This window comes from Dryobates pubescens, chromosome 15 (genome assembly GCF_014839835.1).
Source record: "Dryobates pubescens isolate bDryPub1 chromosome 15, bDryPub1.pri, whole genome shotgun sequence".
Classification (NCBI taxonomy): Eukaryota; Metazoa; Chordata; class Aves; order Piciformes; family Picidae; genus Dryobates; species Dryobates pubescens.
The window spans coordinates 13,207,497-13,225,852 of record NC_071626.1 but is presented as its reverse complement, the minus strand read 5'-3'; the positions used below and the strand labels follow the sequence as shown (position 1 = coordinate 13,225,852).

General features: G+C 36.5%; 1 protein-coding gene across 3 annotated transcripts in view; it reads left to right on the top strand.

The window, feature by feature from the left end:
* The window catches only part of PARPBP (PARP1 binding protein), a 33,442-nt gene that overhangs the window by 5,098 nt on the left and 9,988 nt on the right, over nucleotides 1-18,356 (top strand). For all 3 annotated transcript variants that reach the window (XM_054167769.1, XM_054167768.1, XM_054167767.1), the window contains 3 exons: nucleotides 1,303-1,457; nucleotides 12,812-12,995; nucleotides 16,619-16,797. In XM_054167769.1, coding sequence (XP_054023744.1) covers nucleotides 1,303-1,457; nucleotides 12,812-12,995; nucleotides 16,619-16,797 — 518 coding nt within the window. The remainder of the gene's footprint in view (nucleotides 1-1,302; nucleotides 1,458-12,811; nucleotides 12,996-16,618; nucleotides 16,798-18,356) is intronic.

Here is an 18,356-nt window from a genome sequence, read left to right as displayed (position 1 = left end):
TAGTTAAAATCAACACAGAGCCATCTCAAAAATCGTTGGAATGAGTAAGAAGAGTTCTTCCTCTAAATAACCATCATAGTTCCTCATATTCAAAACAATCAAGTGTTGGAAGAATTAGTGGCCTCACAGCAGAGAACAGCAGACCAAGGGAAACCAGTATGGTTAAGTAAGTCACCGAAGCAGCTGTACTCAGATTTTTATGGTTGAATAAATATGGAAAATTTGTGATTAATTATTTTATCTCTTAATGCTCTGCTGACATCGAATTAAAGTTTGTGTTTGGACTGGATTTATTACCTCTTCCTCACAGTTGCTAGATGGGAAACTTCTCTACTGTGTAAAGAAGTGTTCATTTCTGGCATTTGCGTCTTGTAGCAATCTTACAGACCCAGAATATTTTTCCATTGGGAAGGCAATGTTCTATGAACTGTGCTTGATCCACAGGAAATCTCTAGTACAAAGGGAAGAGTACTGGCAGGTTTATTTTCTTTGCTAGAGTAATTCCAGTTGTAGTCTTCACAGTCCAAAGAGCTTTATGATTCAGCTGCATGGTCTGAAATGAAAATTTATATGTAGAATTAATATTAGTACATCTGTGTCAAATGTATTGGGTTATTATCTTTCACCTTTCTGGAGAACTCCAAAGCTTTTTGTTCTGCCTGTTGTCTTAAAATTTAAGGGGTTTTCCTCTAAATCGTACTGTGTGGGACATTGCTTGTTTTAAGTCTTTCTAGCATATAAAAATATATGGAAACTCTCAGAATTGGGTACCTCTGATGATAGAAGACTTAACTGTCATAATTTTTCAGAAGCTTTGCACTTCTGAAAACAGATATGCTACTGAAGACAACTTTTACATGCTTATGTTAAAATTGTTCTTGGGTCACAGACAACCCTCTGAATAGAAGAGTAGTTTTTCTGAGGTCATTATGAACATTTAAGTTCCAAGAATAACAAAACAAAACAAAAAAAATATCTGTGCCCTATGTTAATAAAGCTTTTTTCCTAAGCTGTCAAAAGGCCAGTGTAAATATCAAACTAACTGGGTCACTTTGGCTTATGTGTTTGTTGTTGGTGGTTTTTTCTTTGCCTTTTTTTTTTGGTGTGTGTTGGGGTTTTTGTTTTTAAATATTGCTCTACTATTGATCTCACAAATATCTATGGTGAGAGGTGGAAAGCTTGCCATTAAGTATTTACTGATTTCTGTCAGCTTATTTCTGTTTGTAAGTCTATAGGAAAGGCTTGCTTCAACATGTGTCCATTTCATGTGTGGCTTCATACTTCTGACTATTTCTCCTATAGATGGCAACATCCTTTATCCGAACTGTAGAACTTGGAGGAAGAGGCTGTGCATCTTCATTATTTGATCCTTTAAAAGCCCATGTAAAGGGACTTTCAAACTTTGTTAACTTTATTGAAAAACTGCAAGAAATCATGGGTGAAATCTTAAACCCGAGGTAATAGAATTTTTGTTATTTTTGTCTTGCACCTGTTATTTTATTTCACAATTGTGTATGTGTCTCAAGGAAGGGGAATGACGGAAAAGAGACTGATTTACTTATCAAATAGCTTAAGTCTTATTAGAAACTTCAAATGTCTGAGAAACGCTTGGGGTGATGTTCACAGATTTTTGAGGTTACTCTTTGTATTGAATTTAATCAAATCCACATATGTATGGCTGTATACCAATCAGTGGGCTGCCTTTGTAAGAGGCTTGATTAGTATGTTGAAATTGTCAAATATTATAGGACTGATACACAGCCCAGAAACCATAAGGGTCATAGAAATGGCGATCAAAAAAGGCTTAAGTCTTGGTAGGCCATGTGAGTGAGGACTTTCTGTATATGCCCTGCATCTGAGTGACAATTATTATGAATTCCTGAAGATGCAGTTTTATGTAAGTTCTCTTACTACTGTAATTTAGAGAGCAAAGGAAAAAACACAGCCATGCAGCAAAAATTTTAGTTGCTTAGTCTTTAGAAGCCTGCTGAGCCAGCTAAGAGCAAACTGGTTAACTTGCCTATGGTATTGCAGTTTCTCTGATGTAGAGATTAGCCAAGCTGCAAACCCCAGGTCTCAATATTTGCTGTGCCACAAGAAAAATGCAGTAGTTTTGTTAGTTTACTTAATGAATAGAAGTTTGTTTCATTTTCATCTTGTTACAGTGAAGACCTTAGGAAACTTGAACTTGCATAAAATACAAAGTAGCCAAACAAATGTCAGATCATTGTGGAAAGCAGGTTGAAAAGAGACCTTTTTTTTGGTGTCTGAGTCAAGTTCCTTTGCTTTGGAAACCTTGTAAATGAATTGAAGTTGTTAGACAGGGATAGGGATAGGATGTGCTGAAGAATATTTTGAACATAGTAGGAGGTGCAGTGCAGCCAAGTATCTGCTACCCTATGGAGAATAACAAAAATTTTTCTCTTCCCTAAGTCAGTTGGCTAAGAAAGTGAGCAGTAGAGATGAAGGAAGGGAAAGCTGTCAGAGTGGAAACTTAGTGAAGCTATGTTTGATCCAAATATGGCACAAAGTATAAGCAGACCTGATAGTAGAAATTGAACGATGTGGTGAGCTTTGGTAGTTTCAAGGTGCATTCACTGAGCAGAAAGTGCATTCAGGTTTTCTTCTTCTCTAACCTCTACAACTACCTGAAGGGAGGTTGTAGATGTGTGGATGTTGGTCTCTTCTCCCAGGCAGCCAGTACCAGAACAAGAGGACACAGTCTCAGGCTGCACCAGGGGAGGTTTAGGCTGGATGTCAGGAAGAAGTTCTATACAGAGAGTGATTGCCCATTGGAATGGGCTGCCTGGGGAGGTGGTGGAGTCACCATCACTGGAGGTGTTCAGGAGGAGACTTGATGGGGTGCTTGGTGCCATGGTTTAGTTGTTTAGGTGAGTTGGATTGGTTGATGGGTTGGACTCGATGATCTTGAAAATCTCTTCCAACCTGGTCTATTCTATTCTATTCTATTGATAAGAAGAAATCTTTAATCTTTCAATAATCAGCAGCATGAACATTCCTTAGTTTTTGGGGAGGCTGTAAAACTTTCAGCCCTAAAACTATTTACAGATTCTGTATAGTGTTTATGCAGTATATAGAGAGCTAGTATGTTTGACTTTTTCAGCCTGTTTCTTGACAGGAAACACCAATGTTGTATTTGTCAGTGAAGTGTATGATTATTATACACCTGAGAATCTGGAATCTCTCCTCAGTTGGTATAAATGAAAAAGTGCAATACTAATCTATCACTCTGGAAATATTTTTCTTTAGGTCAGGCAATAATGCTTCTTGCATCTGAAAAGTACTTTTTTATTCCAGGGCTGGTATGATTTATTTTTTTTTAGTTTCTAAAAGATGAATGAAACTTAAAACTCTTAAAACTGAGTGATGGAAAGGGATTTCTCGTATTGGATACTGCAGTTTTTGGCTCATATAGATATGTGTACATGCATATATGTATTTTAGAACTTTATACTGATTGTGTAGGGTAGCAAAGTTGATAGATGGGCAGTAAATTTTCTTTCTGAATTGGGCCCTGACTTCTCTCTAGGCACTGGCCACTAGGTGACAGTATTGCACAGCTCACATTAGTGAGCTCTCTTTAATATGCGGTTAGTTGTATTGTTTCCCTCAGGGACATTTACCGAGTGTGATGCTTGGGAACAAACCTTCATTTCAGGCCCACGAATGGTCTTCCACAGTCAGTTGTAGAAGTTATGCAACTTGACTTGGTCATGTATGTGTTGACCTTTCTCTTGACAGGGAAAATGCTGTTTCTTCGGTGTTGCTTTTGTGAAGCTGTGATTGCATCTGGAGCTGCAGTAGTATTTGGGAGAGAAAGCATAAGAGATTTTATCTGGTCTTGTGCTGAATGTTTTGAGTTAATTGGATAGCATTCATTGAGTCTTGGAGCTTTGTATTCTAAAGTTTCTGGAAAGTTATGCAAGTGTGTGCAAAACATCTATAGGACTCCTTAAAGTTAGGATCGTAGAATAATTCAGGTTGGAAGGAACATCAGGAAGTATTTGGTCCAACATCCTGCTCAAAGCAGGTTCAGTTATGGAGTCAGCCTAGGTTAATCAGGGCTTTATCCAGTCAAACTTAATATGGTCACCATCCTTGGAGATTTTCAATCTCCATCTTGGTAACCTGTTCTACTGCTTGAGTATCCTAATGGTAAAAAGTTGTTTTACTTTCCTTATATCAGGTTAGGGCTACTCTTATGCCTGTTGTCTCTTTTCCTTCCATTACCTCTCTACATAAGGAGCCTAGCTCCACCTTCTTGGTTACCTCCTTGTAGGTCTGTTAGTAGTTTCCCCTGAAGCCTTCTCCAGACTGAACAAACTGTTCCCTTAGCTGCCTCTCAGAGGGCATGCTTCCCTAACCATCTTGGCAATCCCCTGCTGAACCTGCTCCAGTTTATCAGTGTCTTTCCTGGACTGGGGGGCCCAAAACTGGATTCAAGATTCTAAATTTGGTCCAACAAGCACTGATTAGAGAGGGATAATCACATTCCTCAGACTACTGGCTACGCTACTGTTGATGCAGCCAAGGATACTGTTGGCCTTCTTTACTGCCAAGGCACACTCCTGGCTCATGGTTAGCTTGCTGAACATGCACCAAGACTCATAGGTTCTTTTACATAATACTGTTCTCCAGCCTGTATTGTCGCAAAGATTTACCTCTTTCCAAGACTTTGCATGTCCTGTTGAATTTCATGTGATTCATGTCAGCCCATTCCTTCTGTCTGTTTAGGAATCTCTGCCTATAGAACTTTCTTGCATGAGATTCCATGTACCAATTCACTGAATAAGATGAAATCTCCTCTCCTAAAGTTACTGTCTATACTATGCTACTTGCTTTTCTTACCTCCCCTAGGATCTTGAACTCTAGTACATCATGATTACTATAGTTGAGGTTACCTTCTTGTTTGTTTCTGTTTGTTTTTTTTTCCCTTTCCACATTCCTGACTAATTCTCCTTTGTTAGTGAACTAGCAGACTTAGATGTGTATAACCCCATGTGTCACTCGTCCAATACACCCGACACACTCTAGAAAGCTTGACTGCTTGCATCCGGTTGTGTTGCTCTTCCAGTGGATGTTGGGGTAGTGGTAGGGTGCCCTGTAAGAACCAGGCTGTGTGATACAGAGCTGATGAGAGTTGCTTTAAGAATACTTTGCCTGTTTCATCATATGTGTTGTGTTATCTGTAACAGACTGTGGCCCCAGGTCACAAAGCTCTCAAAATGCCTCACATGTCCAATAGAAGAGCTCCTCCATACTTCTGAGCTGTTTCTGCATATAGAGGGCACTTCCCAACCTTGTCTTTCCTGAACAGCTTGTATTCATTCTTCACAGCACTCCATCTGTCAGGTTCTCCTACTGTGTCTTGGTTATTACAATGAAGTTGTAGTTTCTAACCACGAGGAGCTTGTATTCCTTGGAACTTGTTTCATTCTGTTTTACTGGCTAAATCTCTTCATGCTGTTTTAGAGTATTTGCAATGTGCTGTTTCTCAGTAAAACATCGAGAACTTAAGAAATTGTCTAGAGGGAACTGTTAAGTGGAATGTGTTAGGTGGAACAACAGAACTTGTAGTATGGACTACATATGGGTGTTCATTCAGAATCTTATTTTGGGAAGATGCTTGTTTAGTTTTATAGTGACTTCATCACTAAACTTGAGCATTGCTTGGTGTGGAGAGTACCCAGCATGAATCTTGGTGAGAGCAGGTACTGACAGAACACCAACTTCCTTTTTTTGCTGTAAACTCTTGGAAGGTTCTTTTAGCTTCCATATCTTTTAGCTTCCACCAAGCTAGAAGACAGAAAATTTAGGCAATACAGCAAAGTGGTTGCAGTAATATGGAAAGATACTTAGCAACACGATTCTGTTTTTTGATGTGATTTTATTGTGGGTTGTTGTAACAATGCATGTGCCAATTGTTTGCAGTGGAATTTTTCAGAATATTTGGATATATTTACTTATTTCTTTTACAAATGCATTTAGAGTGTAGATTAAGTTCACTAATACATTTTTATTGTTGAAAATTAACACAAAGTTGGTTTGTTTTTTTAAAATGTCTACATGTAGTTAGAAAAAAAGCTTTAAAGGCACAGTTACTTCTCTATTAAGTACATTTGTACTGTTGTTTCTTAGATAAATTTTGTCCCACTCTTCTATCCAGGTAGATGAAGCTCTAGTTGGCATCCTGCTTCTTTGCATTTGGGAATAGAAGTAGATTACTTCATAAAGTTCTAAATTTAAAAACTGGGTAACTATTCTGTACTTACCAAGTTCTAAAAGAGCTTCCTAAGACCATAATAAAGAAAAAGGCTGTGATCCCCTTCTACCCCAAAGTTACTAGGTGTTTGTAATCTGTTTTAAGACATTTGTTCCACTATCCAAATTAAATAACTATATATGTGTCATCTATTTTTTTTATCACTCTTGGAAAACTTAAAACAAATGAACAAAAATCTTGACCTTAGTATAATAGAATTTTGATACATTCTTTTCTGTTCTTGGAATAGGCCTCAAGAATCTGTTCTGCTTTTTATCAGGTTTTGAATATTGTCCATACCCTCAATTATTTTTTTTTTTTATTCTGTATTCTAGTCTTTTTATTTTTTAAATTATTTACAATATAAAAGTTCGGTGCTTCTGCATTGTATTAACTTTGCATACTAAGGCCCCAGTTCTGCAAGAAGAGCTCTTGCTGATATTATTTAGTATTTAGGAGGAGCTTGTCTATGTCATAATCTCTGTAGGAACAAATCAGATAAGGCTTGCAATTAGTTTCTTATAAACCAGTTACCTCAGCGTAAGAAATAGATAGTTTGATGATTGGGACACAGATGGTGCAAGTCAAAAGGGTTCAAACAGGCACAAGATCTGAGAAAATTTTTAGTGGAAGCAATCAGTGACATAGGATTTATCAATGCCTTGTTTACAGACAGTTTTACATCATAGTTTTGTTTGTAGTTGTTTGGTTTTGTTTGTTTTTTAAAACTCCCTTTAGCAGCACTGAGGTCACCAAAGCATTTTTGGCATGTTATTAATTTCATCTTCGTGTGGGCATCTATTTTTTCTAAGTATGGTTCAAGTGAGATGAATCCCACATGAACTATATATTCCTTTTAGTACCGTTTCATACTGAAGATGTTCCTCCTTTTTGAGGAAAATGTTTGGGAGTTTGTTAATTAAAAAACGAAGTTAACTGAACATTGTCTCTAAAACTCTGAACACTTGGAGCCTGCCACTTAAGCCTTAGTTCAGTTGCCCGAGATGCATGAACAGAGTCCTTAGTTTTGCAGTCACATGCTTTCCTCTCTCCCAACCAGCAGTCCTGGCTTTTGTGGGAAGGAACGAGGAATGTAAACTGAGACTGCGTAATGGAGCATGGTAGTGTTTTTTGGACCCTTTCTACCTGCTGAAGCAAATGAAAAATAGTGCAGGCCATCAAATAATGGAAAGGGTGATTGGTTCTAGATCTATTCTGCTATGGACTTACTGTGGGTTGCTGGACAGACATGATGATGACACATTTGGACTTGGGATTGCATTCAGTGGAAGATCACCACTGTATTGTTGGATCCAGGCTTGTGTGTCTGAACATTCCCTGCTCAACAGTGGAGTGGAAGGTGGATGTTTCTAAAGGGTTAGGGTTTTTTTTCACATTTATAATTACTCTGGATTTTCTTTGGTTGTTTTTTTTCTATCATAGGTAAAGATAAAAGAAGGTTTCCTAGGATTCTTTCAGTTCCTACATTTTGAACAAAGAAATATTGTTGCATGTGACTGTGAATAGAAAATCACTACAGAAGTTTACTGGCATTTTTGTAAATAATTCTATCTTACAACATCTATCATAGTGGTAACTGTATACTGCTAACTGGATTTGATAAGTCCTCCTTCAGTATGACTAAAAGACCGTTATGTGAGAATGAAGCATTTTAGTCAAGAATGCTTAGTGTCAGCAACCTATGATCTGAATAAAACAGAAAAGGAAGCTTGTTAGCAGACATGATTACTGGAAAGGTACAAAACCCCCCAAAGCACCCCACACCAAAACTCCAACAAACAAAACCAATAAAACCCCAACCCCAAACAACAAAAAGAACCAGACCCCCACAAACACAAAAATAAACAAACCCACAAAACCCAACTGAAATTCCCCCCTAAAAATCCAAGTTGTATTTTTATCACGTATTCATTATATCTTCATGGTTTTGTTTAACCTTATTGATCCTAATTAACAAATAAATCCTGCTAGTGAATCTGAGACTGCTCAGGTAACTTGATTGCTTTTACTAAAATAGTTGGATTTATTGTGAATTAATTTATAGTTTCATTTTATAGTTTTGAATCTGCTAGACTTTGTTAGTTAGGACTTTATGTAGTAACCTTTGAACTATTCATGAAGTAGCACGAATGAGGTGGAGTCCATATCTTATAACTATGTTCAAGGCTAATAAAACAAACCTCACACCATAACTTACTCTGTTATATCATAATCCTGGTGTAAAATGGCATAAGCTGTGGCACAGTGCTTCAATACTAATCCACACACATTAGATCAGCATTTTATGTCTTGACCTGTTTATATAAATTCTAGCTGAAGTATGAATAAACTTTTCTTTGCTCCAGTTAGTACTGTGTATATCTGATGGGGAACTGGAACTTTTTCCTGGAAAAGAAGAAGCAAAATGGGGAGAAAAAGAGATTAAATGAACTCTACTTCTAATAGCAAATATCCTTAGTTGGCATTAGGTAGTAGAACCAAGAAAATAAACATAGAACATGTTTTCATCATGATTTGATTTCCTCCCCCCTCCCCCCCAGTAAAAATCTACAAGAGAATTGAGTCAAATAAAGAGCATCACACTTAATTTAAGGATATGACTATTAACTGATTCATTAACTGATGCCTGGTGCTATATGTATAATTATTTTTCTTCCAGCATGCATACTTGTATATGTAGGGAAATTATAATGATATAAATAACTTCAAGATAGACAGAAAGGACTGAACCTGGCTTGCAAAGACAACTTCAGTCAATCTCTTCACCTGTTGTTTGTCTTGGATTTCCAGGGTCAGCACAGTATTTTTCTCATTTGAGGGTATTATTTTGGAAAGTGCCAGTTTAGGGCTAAGGGAAATAACGAAGTTCAGAAAAATGCATCAGAGGCCTTGGCTGCAGTTCTTGTAAGCATCTCTGAGACAGAACTTTTCTTCAGTAGTGTTTTTTTCCTTACCTCTTGACAAACTGCATGGAGTGATTTTTTTTTTTTTTTTTAAATTTTTAAAAAAATTTTAAAAATTTCTCACCCCTGAACTTTTCCTTCCCTTGTGGTTATACTGAATTGTGAGTTTTGGAGCACAGATAGACCACTATTTATTTATTTATTTATTTAAATTTTTGTTATTATCCTTTCTAAGATCAGGATGGTTCTTGACCTATGTGCAGAGACTTCACATGGTGACTTTTCTTTTGGTTAATTGCATACATTGTGTTAAAATCTTGTGCTTTGCAGAGATTTAAATATTGAAGCTAGCCTTCAAATCAGATGTAGATTGAATGATCTTTAATCTGTACAAGTTAAAGATGAGAATTGTGTGGAAAAACTTGATTTTAACATGGAAAAAAGCCAAAAAAACTGTTCTAAGTTAGCTTCAGGTTTTCAGTTATTTACAGGAATCTTGTTCAGCCAGAATAAGCCAAAACAGCAAGGTCTTTGGCCCAGTTCCCTCCCTGTATTTTAACAGGAAACAATATAAACAAACTAGTTTTCCTCTGACTCAAATCTTACTCTTGCCTAGCTCTGCCTGTTTATTTTATATGAATGTAGACACAGAGTTTCATTTGATGGAGATGCTCTCAACTAGAATTGTAAATTGCATCCTCAGAATTTAATGTGTACAAAATATACCTTTATTTCAATTTGAAAAGTATTCATTTAGGGCAAGTAGGCAGAAGCATGGAGGAAGCTGAAAAATTAATCATCATCTCTCTCTTGCCTATGTCATTTAGAGTACTAAAGCCATTACCATTGCTTTGAATTTTTGGAAGAGCTGTGATTTGCATCGTCATTCCACCGTGGGTACCATCAGATCAGGGTGTGTGAATAAATATAGGGTCATTTTGTTAAAACCATTGGTGTCAGAGCTAGATAGACTTATATTAGGTGGTGCTCAAAATGTTGCATTTCTTCTTTGATTTGAACTATAAACCTAGTTCTTTGGGGGTGGGGAGGGGTGGGGGAAGGAATTAATTAAAAAAAACCAAAACAACAAAACCAAAGAAAAGGTAAAGCTTCAGCAATCCTGCTGTTAGACACAGAATTTAGCAACCTAAAATTCGGTGAAGTTTGCCTGTCCTATCAAATTATTAGATGTTGCAGAAAAGTGGCTAGTGTTTCTTAAAGACTAGGAAAAGAAATTGCAGGTTAATTGGAACGTGAAGATGAAGTATTGCAACTCAGTGCAGCAGACTGACTGCAAAGGAAGACTTCTTAGAGCAGGAGTTCAGAAGGAATGAAATTGCTCTTTGCTTTTGCTACTCTTGGCTAGCATACTTAGGCTTCATAAAACAAAACAAAAAATTGTCAGGAAATCAATCTCATAACTGAACTTAGCATCGTAAGCATATCTAGCTTTAGTGAATTTTATTTTGTTTTTCATTTTGTTGGGGTTTTTTTTTTTTGGTTTTTCAGTCAAAACCATGGTGACTGGAAGCCTGGGGTTGTGCTGGGGTTTTTGTACATGTTTTCGCTTAACTTTTTGAGTTACTACTTCCACCACAGAGAACCTGTGTTACTTTAAGAATATGAAATATGACCGTACAACTTCAAAAGAACGGTCCACAAGCACAGGATCTTGACTATGATACTGGAAATAAACACATGCCTTGTAAGAACAGAGGGAAAAAAAAAATTGATACTTCTCTTGAGTGCTGTCTTCAATCTCCAATTGCAGTTTAGGGTATTTTCTGAATACAAAGTTCTGCTTAGTTTTCTTGGGAATCAGGTGGGGTGTTTAAAGAATGGGGTTTTTATGACTCTTGCTTGGATTTTCTTTCTTTCTTTATTATTACATGTTAGGGCTTCCATTGGAAGGTGAAAATAACTGTGTACATGAAAAAGGGAGAGGGGAGGGAAGACATTTACAATCCCCCTGTAAATTATAGCCGAAGGTAAAATAATAGCTACCACACTCTGAAAATTTTGAGTAAAATAAAGCAGGAAGAATGACATTGGAGACAAAATGCCCCAGGGAAATAATGAAGTTCTTTTTTATATAAGTGATATTAAGAAATAGATAAACAATTGCTTGGTGGTGTGAGTGAAATCTTGATTATAATCAACTTTTCCAGTCTGTAAGGTACATTCATGTTCTGTGACTACTGATGGAAAATAATAAAGTTGCCAAAGAGCATACAATGTCAAAAAGCTCTGAGAAGAGCTGCATTATGATGTAGGAGAGCCATTTCTTGTAACGCTTATTTATTTACCCAGACTCATCCAATGGTAAAACATTGGTCTTTGACTTAATGTTTTGTGTAGGTACTTGATAAAATTATCATGTTTTTAACTCAAGGGGTTTATTCTATCTTTCACTAAATCTTTATTAAAATAGTCAAGGTGTTTTCTGTCTCAGTACAGCTTTTTGTGATCTCTGAGATAAGATCTGTGATGCTCTAGGTAACTTACTGAACCTTATTCATAGTCACAGTTCATGGTAGTGGTTCATGGTTACCAGTTCCTTCCTTCATGCCTCCCATGTGGCTTTTGCATCCAATCCACCACACATTGCACTTGAAAAATGAGCAATTCATTCCTTACCTTGGATTTTTTCCATTCTTATTGTGGATTATAGTCACAGGTGTTACAAGCTTTGTTATTTTGGTAATTCAGAGCAATATTGTTGAGGGCAGCACTTCAAACTCTTATGTGAAAAGATGCACTTATAAATGGTCAGTGGAATTTTCATAATTGTAACTGCTTTTTTCTCATTCACCAGGTAAATCAAGGCATAATGTAGCGAGAACCTCAGTCCCTGTAGCCATTTAGGGGACACAAGATCTTTGGCATTTCTTGTGATTCTTCCAAGAATTGATATTTATTTAATTTGTTTTGTACTTCAGGGTACAAAATTAAACAGCTAAGATCTTTTCTGTAGGCATTTTTGATAGCTGATGAAAAAGAGATCGGTAGTGTGTGCCTTTATGGCAAACAGTGATGTTGATCTAGTCTAATTACTACCTATTTAAATCAAATTGAAAGCAGAACCATATTCTGCAGCACTTTTGTGATACACAAAATGGAAAATGGAGCTTAGACAAGTGTTAAGAGTGATGTCAAAATGCATATTTTAGTGGAGCTTGTTGTGGTGGAATATTTTACTAAGCACAAAAGTCTCAAAAATCTAATAGGCTGTTAAGTCGTGATGCATTTTCCAGTGAAACATTTTGCTTATAGGAAACAGCAGATGAGCAAAACAATAACTGCAGCTTTAAAGGAAGTACTTTTTTCCAGACTTCTATGGAGAAATTAGTTTTGTGTTGCAGCTCAGGGTATGGCTAAACGCTGAATTCATTACCTTTTCTTACAGTATTTTTTTATTTTTATTTTTTTTTTTTAGCCAGCTTTTATGTTTGACAATACTTCTATACTGCTGTTTGATTTAAAAGATCAAAGCTGTTCTCTGAAGAGTTTCGCTTAACTGCAAAGACTGGCTATGTTCAACGCTAATAGGTATACTAAAGCACTGCCAAGATTAATGTGGAGATGACCCTGTGCCTATTTTCAGAATCGCAGGTGGGCGAATTCTGTCAACAGTGAAGATGCACTTGATAAAAGGCCGAAGCAATGGGGATCCTTTCTGTAAGGCAGTAGAGGAAGTTGTAGAAGATTTGGATTTGAAGATTAAAAATATTATCGATTCACAACAGGAAGTCTTGACTGCCAGCACTACTGGAGTCAGTCCAGCACGGGTAATGGGAGTTTTTGTTCTTATTATTTAGCTTTACAAGCAAGCAAATGTCTTTTCCCTGTTTTGTTTCTTTTTTTTTTTTCTTTCTTTTTTTTTTTTTAATATATTTTAAAGGACTTTATATAGAGTGTTATCTTTTCATAACAATACAAATGATTGTCATTTCCTCTACACTGTGGTTTTAAACTTGTTGAAAGATTTATACCTAAGGATTACAGAGTGGATTAAAAAAAGCTGATTTGCTTAAACTTCTTACCTCAAAACTGTAAACAAATGACTCTTCACAACTTATTTATGCAGTTGTTATAGATGTAAATATTTATGACTGTTAGGTTTGCCCCTAATTTCAAGACAGCAAAGCTATCGCAGATTTCCAAACAAGAAGTACCTCAGGAAAATGGAATTAAGAATTTGAGATGTATTGGTAATTGTGATTAAAACGCACTGGTTTTATTAGGCTCATCATCAAATACTTCTGAGGATAAAGTTAAATGTGAAAGAAGCTCAAACCAAGGTGAAATATGGAGTTAGAGATAATTACAGTAATTGGAAGAGGTAATGTGCAAAATGTGGACTGAACATTGCCAGCAAGTGGAATAAGTGCTGGGAATTTTTGGTTTTGTAATGATGGCAAAGGGATGAGGAATGGAGTGTGTGTAAAATGCCTGCCTCTGGTGTTGTGATGATGCTGTTTTGAATTTGGTGTGGGGATTTATTTTTGTTGATTTAAATAAAGTTTGTGAAGATTGTGTGATGAATTTATATTTTATTGATAATTCCCTAATATGTGACTCTTTCACAGATGTGGTGTGGAAAATGGAGCTTAGACAAGTGTTAAGAGACTGATGTCAAAATGCATATTTTAGTGGAGTTTGTTGTGGTAGACTAATTTACTAAGCATTACCATTAAAAAAAAACACCAAACAAAATAAACCATAAGTTTTCCAAAAGAATTTGAGTTGCATAGAAGGAGAACATATGTGTCATTTCATTAGATCTCAGTGCAGCAAAGATTATCACTCTGTGTTATTTCACAGAAAGCTTTTTTTTTTTTAATTTTTTTTTTTTTTACTTTATGAAGAAACTCCCAAATTCTAATGCTATAACTTTTCAGAGAAGTTGTTCTATATTTAGAATAAGTTCTGGTTTTGCTAGGATCTTAAGTGTTTTGTTGTTTTTGTTTTTTTAAATATAGAAAAGATTGAATAATTTCTTTGAGTTGAAACATAAAATATTATCTTAACTGTAGAGCTGAAAATATCTCCGCTAGTTCTTGTGATGAAGGCTGCTTTCTCATCAACTTTACCTGCAAATGACTTTGTTACAAGAACATTTGGTTTTGTCTTGGCACTAGCAGTTTTCTTCCATTGTTGCTTAGTTTTCCTGCAAATACCTGTTTTATAAGAATTTAGAGTTCCAGGAAAATTTATTACTTTGTGCAGCAGAAAACAATACTTTAGCCTGTTCAGGCAACTGATTGGTAGAGTCCCTTGGAAGACCATCCTGAAGGACAAAGGAATTGAGGCAGGCTGGGCATGTATCAGCAGAGTGAGAGGGGTGATTTTCCCATGGTACTTGGCACTGGTGAGGCCATGCCTTGAGTACTGTGGTTTTGGGCATGCAGTGTAAGAGAAACTGAGGTGCTGGGGCAGGTCAAGGAAAGGGCAATGAAGCTGGTAAAGGGTCTGGAGAATAAGTCTTATGAAGAGTGGCTGAGAAGGCTGCAGGTGGGAGACTTTCTTGCTCTCTACAACTACCTGAAAGGAGTTTGTAGAGAGGTGGGTGATGGTCTCTCCTCACAAGTCACAGCTGATAGGAGAAGAGGAAATGGCATCAAGTTATGCCAGAGGAGGTTTAGGTTACACGACAGGAAAAGCTTCTCTACTGAAAGGGTTTTAAAAGACTGGAACAAGCTGCCCAGGGAAGAGGTTGAATTGCCATCCCTGGATGTACTTAAAAAGCTGTTTAGGTATGGTGCTCAAGGGTATGGTGTAATAGTGGCCCTGGTAGAGTTAGATAATGGTTGGACTTGATCTTAAAGGACTTTTCCAACCACAGTGATTCTGTAATTTCAGTGTTGAAGCCTTCATGAGTGACTAATAGGAACGGTGATTAATTTCTTCTGGAGAAAATTGCTACTGTAAATAGAATCTGGATGGTGTTTCCAGAAGTAACCAGAATAGTCCTGACTAGATGATAGTCACTACACTTGAAAGACTGATCATGTGTTTTCCTGAAAAACTAATCTGAATCATGATTTTAATACTAATAAGCAAGATTTTCATGGTAAGGAGTGTTGTCTTGCTTAAGGTTCTTGTGCCTTGGAGAACAGAATTTTAGTCCATGGTTAGTACAAGTCACTGTTGTTGTAGCACATGAGCTTTCTGAAGATCAGCTTTGTGGTAGTTAGGAAGTAATGTTATATTCTAAAGTTGTGTGGGGTTTTGTTTGTGGGTTTGTTGTTTTGGTTGTTTGGTTTGTGGGTTTTGTTTGTTTTTGGTTGGTTTTTTTTCCCCCTTTGTGTATAATCAGTCAAAATGATGCCAAATTCATACATTTCTTATTAAGGCAAATTTACTGTGGCACACATGACATTCTATAAAAAATCTATGATGTGGTGATGTAATGACTGAAGAGGTTCAAAATACATTTTGAGGAAATTAAATGGTACTGAAATAGGCCAATTCTGTAAAGCCAAGTAACAACCATTTCTGTAATTGCTATTTCTAGCTATTGATTATAACTTATAGTAACTGACTGACATCTGTTGCTATGGTTTCTTGAAAGCTACATACGCTAATTGGTGTAATGAAATAGAGAGAGGAATAGCATTTGATCTTTTCAAGACTGTATTTAAAAGCAGTTAACTGATTAGATAAATGTAGTTCATTGCTTGTCCTGCCCTTCTGAACAAAGTCAGGCTATACAATGTTTCTGTGTATTGGTAAATAGAAAGCCTATAGTTTTTCAAGTCTACTACTGTGTATTAAGCACTAAATTTCTCTATGGAATTCCTAGTACTTTTAAAGAAAAGTATAGCAAACTTGCAATTCTTTGCAGTCCCATAGTGGCTATGGAGTTCTACATCTTTACTGCTGACTGTACTACTGAGCACTTCCAGATGTGGATTATTATTTTCTTTAAGGAATTCTTTATTCTTGCGGAAAATCGTGAGGAATTCATCTTGTTCCAAACAACAGATTGTGCCAAGAACCTCTGTTTTCAAATCTCGATGGAAATCTCACTTTTAACCAACTGCTTTAGCAGATTCAGTTAGAGGAGTTGAACTTCACCAGAACGTGTTTGTGTACCTCACAATACACAAATTGGTTGTGAGAAAATATATGTTAATTTCTGCTGCATAGTTTCATCACAGATTTGTTTATTTATCTGTGACTTGCTCATCAGTGTATACCTCCAGCTGGCACTGATCTAAACTCTACGAATTGCATGGGATGAGAAAGAAATTTTCCCATGTGCAGGTTACCTGTAAGTGCTCACTGTAAAAGGGAAGGAGGGGACACTCACACCTTGTGCTGATATGGCTTGCTTTTGAACATGAGCTATTTGACTGTTCCTGTTATATGTTTTTTATATATATATGTTACTTCTGTTTACTTTCAGCCAAAACTGCATTCCATAAACCATGGCACTGTGTATTGTGGCAGAGATACTGTAAAGGTCTTACTAGTTCTTCTTGATGAAGAAACTGTCAATCCTCCCACCCAGAACAAAGCAGACCTATTATATGAGGATGAAAGCTCTAACTTGCTTGGAATGACCCCTGTTTTAACACTCTTCAAGTGAGTACTAGAATATTTCTTATGTGTGTATTGGGTTTGCTTTTAAGGACAAGTGGCTAACAAACCATTGATATTACTTACACAAAGTGAATGACCGAAGTGCAGTCTTTTGTGAGGTTAGGTGTAAAGGGGGAAAGCAATTTTTAGAACAGTCTCAAGGCTCAAAAGAGCTCCACCTTCACATTTACATTTTCCATATCTTCAAGATCTTTTTGCAATACAGAGTTTTTGAACTGGTGTGTTTTTGGGCTGCACAAAACCTATGAGGAATTGTCTTCTGCAGCACACCTAAATACTCATTTTTTTAAGTTGAGTTAGAACTCCTAAGTTCAAATAATATCTGTTTAGTAGCTAATGAGTTTACTATTAAATCTGAAGATCTCTCTTTTGTTTAGCTCTCACATGAATTTTTTCAAAATTATCATTATATTCTGGTTTTGTCCTATATAGTAATTATTTTGTGGACACAGCTTTAAAGAGTTAAATAGTTTTTTGTATCATGATCAGCCAGTCAGGATAGTACTGCGTGAAGGATGCTGAAACAAATTCACATGCATGAAGATTTATTAGTACGGTCTGTAGCTAATGGCATGCATCTAGTGTTGAAAGTTGCTTTTGGAGAAGAATAAAATCAAAAGAGAAGGGAGGGGAAAGAGAAAACTCTCTAGTGGCCTGCTGGCAAGTATAGCAGCCTGAGTTCCCAGACAAGCATCCTCGGAAGTACAGTGGTTGATTCCCCAATAGTTCTTTTTCCAGAATAACTAAGTAGTCTTCGTAAGGACCTGCTCAAACCCCTTACTGTTTGTCCCTGCTTTTGGTGCATTTAGTAGTAACTGGAGCATCTGTTAATCAGGACAGAGGCTATGTGGCCTGTTGCTTATTAATTTCCATGCATGCATGTAGGGTTTTTGGGTTTCCTAACATAAAAGATGATCTACAATGAAAAGGGTAGGGAAAGTGGGGAAGGTGTTTTGTATTTGGTCTTTTAACATGAAAGCCCGCCAAAACAACACTATCAGTGTATGTAGGGGCAAGGCTGTGAGTATTACAGCAAGGAAGGACAAAACTGGAAGATGGAGGATCCTAAAAAGTCAGAATTTAAGGTTTCCGATAGATTTACTGCCTGGCTTTTTATGAAAGGAACAAGCACATTCTAATAAAACTTAGGGAGGAAAAAAAAGATTTCTAAATAAACCTGTAATAATTCTTAATGTAAAAGGCAGCTTTTAACACCATATTGTTGAATATTTCTTTCATTTCTCAAAAAGTCTGTGGTAGCTGTAGCTATAAATTTCTATTTCATTATGTAACGACCTTAAAATAAGAGTCTGAAATCAGAGTTCTTTTTCCATTACTTCAGATTCAGGAAAATTGACCTACATTACTGTCTAAATGGTTTCATTAATTTAATAAATCTGACTGTGGCTGTACTTTTATCAGAAAGAAAAGGAGCTTAATCAGATTTAGATTAATGCTCTATGTGAATGGAATCAAGGCCTACCTGAGTTCTGAAATAAACACTGTCACTATTCAGAGCGAGAAATCTTGATCATATGTAA